This window comes from Myotis daubentonii, chromosome X (genome assembly GCF_963259705.1).
Source record: "Myotis daubentonii chromosome X, mMyoDau2.1, whole genome shotgun sequence".
Lineage (NCBI taxonomy): Eukaryota > Metazoa > Chordata > Mammalia > Chiroptera > Vespertilionidae > Myotis > Myotis daubentonii.
Window position 1 is genome coordinate 58,335,278 of NC_081861.1, and position 7,450 is coordinate 58,342,727.

General features: G+C 48.6%; 1 protein-coding gene across 4 annotated transcripts; it reads left to right on the forward strand.

Annotated features, from left to right (window-relative positions):
* The first annotated feature begins 1,540 nt into the window (after positions 1-1,540).
* On the forward strand, positions 1,541-4,477 carry ARMCX6 (armadillo repeat containing X-linked 6). 4 transcript variants are annotated; one of them, XM_059679028.1, is made up of 4 exons: positions 1,541-1,668; positions 2,010-2,097; positions 2,450-2,528; positions 2,847-4,477. In XM_059679028.1, the coding sequence occupies exon 4, from the start codon at positions 2,993-2,995 to the stop codon at positions 3,887-3,889; it is 897 nt and encodes a 298-aa protein (XP_059535011.1). In that variant the 5' UTR covers positions 1,541-1,668; positions 2,010-2,097; positions 2,450-2,528; positions 2,847-2,992; the 3' UTR covers positions 3,890-4,477. The 4 variants fall into 4 exon arrangements, with proteins under 4 accessions (XP_059535011.1, XP_059535012.1, XP_059535010.1 ...); XM_059679029.1 differs by having other exon boundaries at positions 2,010-2,085; positions 2,409-2,528; XM_059679027.1 differs by having other exon boundaries at positions 2,010-2,085.
* Positions 4,478-7,450: the final 2,973 nt, after the last annotated feature.

The window sequence follows — 7,450 nt, forward strand, 5'->3', positions numbered from 1 at the left end:
TTTTCAGACACCCACAGACCCTCATTACTATCTCTACTGGAAGATTCAAAACACTAACCACTGCTTGAACGACAGCACATGAATGATAGACACCAGAGATATCGCACGAGGCTCATAATCAAATGAAAAGTCCTTCTATTGAATCTCACTTTTATCAATGGGATAAAAGGGAATTCTCTAATTTCTGGATGGGTTACACCATGCAACTTCAGAATGGATTTTAAATAAAGACCTTTGAATGAGGAGCAGACTAATCTGTGAAGTTACTAATTTGTAAAGTACATTTGAAGATATACGATTCATTCGAATTTGGGGGTCTACATAAAGTCTGTCCTTTGAAAGCCATCCAGCAATCTTCTCAACCTTCCTGATGCTGTGACCCTTTAATACAGTTCCTCATGTTGTGGTGACCCCCCAACCATAAAATTATTTTCGTTGCTACTTCATAACTGCAATTTTGCTACTGTTATGAATCATAATGTAAATATCTGATATGCAGGATGTATTTTCATTGTTCATGACCCACAGGTTGAGAACCGCTGTATGAAGATCTCAGTAATCTGATGCCTAATACTATGAGTTCAGTCAGGAAGAAGAAGGGATAGTAGTTCACTTATCTAAAATACAGTGGGGCCTTGACTTACGAGTGTCCCGACTAACGAGTTGTTTGAGATACCAGCTGTCAATCGGCAGATTTTTTTGCATTGAGTTGATAGACTAATTTGAGTTAACGAGCTCCTTAACGAGCTCGGTCTCAGAACGAATTAAACTCAGAATTAAACTGTAAGTCAAGGCCCCACTGTAGTCATAATGAAAATGCTGACCACCTCACTATAGATTCATATTGTCCATCAATTTATAAATATCAAAAACACACTGGTTTTGTTTATTAGGATATGTTTTTAAATTTTAATATGCAGTTTGAAAGTTGCTATTTCCTGTGCAGTCAGAGAAAATATTCTTAATGCAGTACAAATTAACAACCAAATCAATGAGGCCTCCCTGTTAACTGGGAAATCTTTATAAGTATAGATACAGATACTTGAATTCTTTTTTTTTCCTAAGTGGCATAACTTTATTGTATTTTCTGATTACAAAATAATGTAGCTTGAGTCAATAAAAAAAATGAAAGGAAGGAACAATTAGACTATAACTGAATCAAAAATATTAATAAAAACATCACTACTACTTGGGCTTCCTTTTTTGACTACACATACACACAATTTTGGTGCAGTGATTGCATGTGTAAAAGGGTAGAAATTAAGGGAGGGGAGGCGAGAGTTTTGGAGCCAAGGAAACGGATAAAACATTTCTCCAAGAAGTATAAGTAAACGGTAGACCCAAGAAAAGGTGCTGCCCCTTCCTGTAATTAGAGAAAGGCCAATTCAAATACCAGAAAGCCATAACCACTTCTGGTCTCTGCTATTGTTATAGAGGAAAAGAGTGGCGGAGACCAGTTTGATGGGGGGAGGTACGGGCAGGCTGGCGCCTGCCGCACAGCTTTTGGGAGTGGAAATTGGGGGCCAGAGCTCACTGGTGACGTGATCATCACGTGACCAAGAGCTGCCTAGAGCTCAACTCCTTGCTAGTCGCTTCTGTCTGGGTACCAGCCCCCTATTACTCTGCAGGCTTATGAAGGAAGGAGGAAACTAGCATCGGATTGTGCAGGTCGGTGGGAGTGTGGGCTCAGCTTGGAGAGAGATGGGGGTGGGAGAGGGCCAAGAATGCCACCGATCCAGGTTCCGGCAGATTGGGTCTGTGTCCCTTTCTTACCTACTTTCTAAAGAGCACCCCCAACCCTTCCATACCGTGCCCATTTTAACAGAGAACTGTCGGATGCAGTGTGTGTGTGGGGAGTGGGGGGGGGGGAGGAAGCTGGGGCTGAGGGGAGTGAATGGCGGTTACTGAGACTGCAAGGAAAGAAAAGGCACACAATCGGGGCACTCTTGTTCTGAGTGCTGCTCAATCCACCAAGAACTCCGTCTTCTCAGTTCCCTGTCTGTCGGCAGATTTTTAGGTCTGTTGGCCCATAGATCGCCACAAAAGTCGCGGAGGGAAGCAGCAAACTGTCTTGGAACCCTACAGGTCCGTGTGAAAGTGGGATGAGCCCTGGACCCTTGGTGGCGAAAGGGGTGGCAGAGGAAAGAGTGTTGGGATTAGAGCCGGCCAGTCCCAGTCGCCCTCTCCAGGACCCTTCTTTCTCCACACCCCCTCCCATTTCGGTGCAGGGAAAGGGGTGTGGCAGCCTTTGCTGGGGAAATGGCGGACGACAAGGAGGAGGGAGGGGGGAACCCCGCATAAGGAAAGCTGGAAGGGTGTGAAATATTTTCAACTCAAAGGCTGAAAATTCAGAAAAGCAAGCATTGTGAACTGTGTTCTCAGTGCTGTTCCATCCACTACACTTTCAGTTCTTCATTGCTGGCTGTCTTTCCATCTGTCTTTTTGCTAGACTGTCCATCAAGCACTGTGGAAGGAGCACTGACAACAGAAGACAAGAAGAAGAAGGAATTTACCTGACTTTGGCGGAGGTTGGTGGGGGAGAAACTGCCTGTGAACCTTTGGGGATAGGGGTGTGATGGAGGAGGAGACTACCTGAGGGTTAGCCTCTCTATGTCATCTTACTGGCTATCATATCACAACCCCAACTCTTGCCCTTCTCTGCAAGGCCTGGAAGAGAAATAGTGGGTCCTGAGGGTAGAGAGAAGATGATGCACACACAAACATCGAAGAAATAGTTTCCTAATAAACCACCTCTCTAAACCAAAACTCAAAATCCATTCTGTCTATTTGGTGAGGCACAAATTTAGGCACAGCCCAAGGTACTGAAATTACTTTTTCACCCATAGATTCATCACAAGACAGCTACAGGAGTCTGAGAGAGGCTGAAGATCACTGCTCTCCACCATTACAGAACCTAGCTCTAAAATTCCTCTTCAATCAGGTGGAGAAGGGCTCTCTCCTGTCCTTCCACAAGGCTGGCACAGACTTGAACATGGGCCGGGCTCGGGAAGTGGGTTGGATGGCGGCAGGACTAATGATTGGAGCTGGTGCCTGCTACTGCGTTTACAAACTAACCATAGGAAGAGATGACAATGAGAAACTGGAGGAGGAGGAAACGGAATGGGAAGACAACCAAGAGCTGGATGAAGAGGAGTCCCAGATGTGGTTTGATTTTATAACTATGGCTCGGCCCTGGAATGAGGATGGGGACTGGACTGAACCAGGGGCCCCTGATGGAACAGAAAACAGGCTCTCAGGTGGGGGCAAGGCCAATCGAATACACCCAACAAGACAGCGTCCATTCCCCTATAAACATAAAAATACTTGGAATGCTGAAAGCCTTAAAATTTTCAGTAGTGCTCTTGGCCTCTCCAAGGGTCCTTTCATTCAGGGAAAAATGTTTGCTCAGCCCGAGGATGCTGGTTTTTCATTTAGCCACAATATCAATAGTCATTTGTCCAGCCTCTCCATTGTTGGAAACACGATCCCCACTCCCGACCCCACTGTGAAGCAGGCTTTATGTGCCCTGGATAACGAGAGTGCCAGTGTGGAAAATCAGGGCCAGATTAAGATGTCCATCAGTGAAGTGTGTCGGGAAACTGTGTCACATTGCTGCAACTCATTTCTGCAGCAGGCCGGATTAAATTTGTTAATAAGCATGACAGTTATTAATAACATGCTTGCCAAATCCGTTTCAGACCCGAGGTTTCCTTTGATATCAGAGGGAAGTGGATGTGCTGAGGTTCATGTTTTGAAACAGTTGATGGGTTTGTCTGAAAAACCAGTCTTGGCAGGGGAATTGCTGGGTCCCCGAATGCTGCTCTCATTCATGTCCCTCTTTATCAGGAACGGAAACGGACAGGTTCTCCCCGACACCCTGGCCTCTTAAAAGACCATCCCAAACAGAATGGGACCAAATCTACCCAAAACCCGTTTGGGGAGCACGCACTTGTGTTCTCATTCAAAGACTCTGCAGAGGGTGCTATAGAAGACCCAGCCTTAGCCATCACCACATCATGGGGTGAAAGTCACACTTGCTAAATCGAGGACCACGTTACTATTGGCAGGGCGGGGGTTCCCACTGAGCTCTGAGTAACTTCTGGTTGTGCAGTCTACAGGTAATGTGCATTGTAAATTCCTTCCTTCCTTCTTCCTGTGGTAAAGGGCTCATTGCAGCTGCCAGCTGTGGACAAAGCATCAGGAAGGATGCTTGCCTTTGGTGGTCTCCCTGTCTAAGCTGGACTGTCTTGTGGAGACCAGACACATATCGGAGCTTGTGCTGAAAATGCTGTTGTTGCTGCATACGTCGAATTCTTTTTCGTTTACTCTTTCTTCTACACCAGCCGATGGATGGTGAGCCCATTCATCAGAAAAGTGCACTCCCTTTCCATGCTCTGTGCTGACTTAACCTCATCCACCCAAGTCTACATTTGTATGTTTCATCAATAAACTTGTGTGCTTTGACTGGTAAAAATGAGACATGGTACTTGTCCTTGAGTTGACAGTGTGCATGAGGAGAAAGACAAAACTGCAGGATAAATGCTAACTGGGTCAGGGAGGAGGGAAGGGAGGCATTTGCTCTGACAAATGCACTCTTATCAGTGCTCACAGGAGGCAGGGGTAGAGATGGGCGGCAGTGTTCAGGAAAACCTCAGCAAGGGGTTGGGGGCTGAGGGAAGGTGAGGGCATGGAGGGGGTTTGGTGGAATTAGGATAAAATGTTGGGAGGACTGAAAGAGACAACACCTGTGAAGCAGGCAGCACAGTGCCTGGCACCTGGCACCTGGCACAAAAAAATCCCTTGATGAAGGTGTCTTTCCTTGACTGCCAGCCTAGAGAGGAATGTCGGTATCCTTGGGTTTGTCTACACATCCTTGGGGGGCCACTGGGCAACCCATCCCTGCACATTTAATGGATGATTGCAGCAATAATGGTTTCCACTTGCTGAGTGTCTACTTTGTGTCATTCTCTTCTGGGAAGCTGCTGTTAAACTTACTTCCAGAACCCCTCCTTTCCTTGGGGTCCCAAGAGCAAATTCCTGGCAGAGTGAGAAGAGTTGGCTGCCCCTGCTTCTCTTGGTGGAACTACCTTTCTGCACCATCCCTGGAACCTTCGGTGGGATCCAGGAAGAGGAGAGTGGAGTTCTCCACCAACTTCCTGTGGGGGTCATAGGGCCGACGCTGGGGGTGCTTGGAATGGCTGTGGCTATTCCACTGATCAAGAGACACATCCTCCCCTCCATCCAAGCCTCCAATACCCCTTAGAGCAGCGGTTCTCAACCTGTGGGTCGCGACCCCTTTGGCAGTCGAACGACCCTTTCACAGGGGTCGCCTAAGACCATCCTGCATATCAGATATTTACGTTACAATTCATAACAGTAGCAACATTACAGTTATGAAGTAGCAACGAAAATAATTTTATGGTTGGGTCACAACATGAGTGAGGAACTGTATTTAAAGGGCCAGAAGGTTGAGAACCACTGCCTTAGAGGAAAGGAAGAGCCCAGCTCTAACCACTGAACCACTTCATTGAAATGGGAAACTCGTTTCCAGACCCACATCAAGGGGCCTTAGACCCTGTGTCGCCAAAGCCGGGTTCCCTGTGTGTTTTGGATGTGTCAGGCAATGGCCCTGTTCCTCAAAGCTCTGGCCAGGTCAGTGGACAAGAAGCTTCCCTTGGGCAGTAATGCTTCTGTGCCCGTTGCCCTCTGCTGGTCTCTTGGGATGCTGCTCTGGGTCACTGTGCCCCAGGCATCAGTGCTCTCTAAGCGTTCTGCCTCCTGATTATGCTCCACAGGGAGTGCAGTTTTATTTTAGTTTTTCTCCCTTTTCCCAGAGTTTGGTTTGCAGGTGGGTTACAGCTCTCCTGCCTGTTCCCATTGCCCTATGCTTCAGGCTGTCTAGTGGGCATTGGTGCTTGCCAGGTCCCCGGGGCCGTCTCAGGGATCCTCCACACAAGAATGGGGATGCGACCTCTTCCCAGGTCTTGGTACCTTGGACGGCCGGCACATGATTCGAGGTTGCAGTGACACCACACCCCCAGTAAGGATCAGCGCCCTGGGGCTTTTTTGCTGGCTCTGGAGCCCTGTCTTGTTTCCTAAGAGCTGGTAATGCGACCATCTTTTTCTCCCAAGCAAGCCTCGGGTGGCCTGGACAATCTGTTTTCCAATCTGGGGGATTGCCCTGCAGACAGTCCCTGCATCCACCTGTCCCCGTGGTGCAGTCAGCATGGCCCATGCTGTCTTCAGTGACACCTTACGGCTCGGCCTCTTTAACCTCAGCACAAAGGCAGAGGGGTTTCTCCCTCCTCCTGGCTCAGGATCCCAAATTAACACGCGCCTCCCTGCTTCTCTGCACTCTGCTCAATTCCCCTTGTGTTATGCATCAAGCCGGTTCCCCCCAGGCCTGAGGAAGGCACTTGGTGCTTGCAGGCCACAGCTGACTCCCAACACAGGGAGGGCCTCAGAGACTTTCTGCTCATCTCTGTCACAGGGGAGCCTGCCTGCATTGAAGTGTCTCCATGGTGTGGCCTTGGCCCAGGTAAGAGCCTCCTCTCCACTTGCTGGCACTGCCCTTCCAAAGATTCTCCCTGTGTCTGGAAGCTCAGCCCTCTGGTATGCCCTTCATCCCTTGGCGGGTTGCTGTGCCAGGGCAGCAGCCCAGTTCCCAGTGGATTCTGCCTGCGGACATGGAGGGGAGTCCAGAGCATGCCTGCCAGTCATGGCCCAATTAAGATATTCAGATGCTAGCCCAGCCTGTGTTGCTCAGTGGTTGATCATCGACCTATGAGCCAGGAGGTCACGGTTCCATTTCTGGTCAGGACACGTGGCTGGGTAGCAGGTTCCATCCCCAGTGTGGGGTATGCGGGAGGCAGCCGGTCAGTGATTCTCTCTCATCATTGATGTTTCTCTCTCTCTCTCTCTCTCTCTCTCTCTCTCTCTCTCTCTCTCTCTCCCCCCCTTCCTCTAGGAAATCAATAAAAATATATTTTTCAAAAAAGATATTCAGAGGCCATCAGCACTGGAAAGACTCTGGCGCCCCCTCCCATACTGAATTAAAAATGAAACAGTAAGAGACCTCCAAGCACAAAACTTACCTACCTTCCTGCTGCAACTAACAGGGATTCTTCCTGGGTTTCCCAATGGTAAACATTTGACATGGTCATCAAAGTTTGAGCTTGTCACACTCTCTGGGGAGGTGTCCTGCCCTAATGGGGCTGCCCCAGCCTAAGCTGTCTCTTGTGTAAATATGGAGCTGCTGCCACAGCCTGGCTGCCTTCTAGTCCCAGAAAGGGCCTTGGCTTTTCTTCTTATTCATCTCATCATTACATCTACATTTGGTGCTGTAGATACCACATTAACTCCCAGTGCCCTCCCAGCCTGCTGCCTCTCCTGGGGAATCTGTGGTTTTACAACCTGCATTTCTCTCCCTCCCACCACCCCCGCCCCCCCC

What these genes read in the sequence shown, in the direction of transcription:
- ARMCX6 (XM_059679028.1), top strand. Translation starts at nt 2,993, where the DNA reads ATGGGCCGGGCTCGGGAAGTGGGTTGGATGGCGGCAGGACTAATGATT.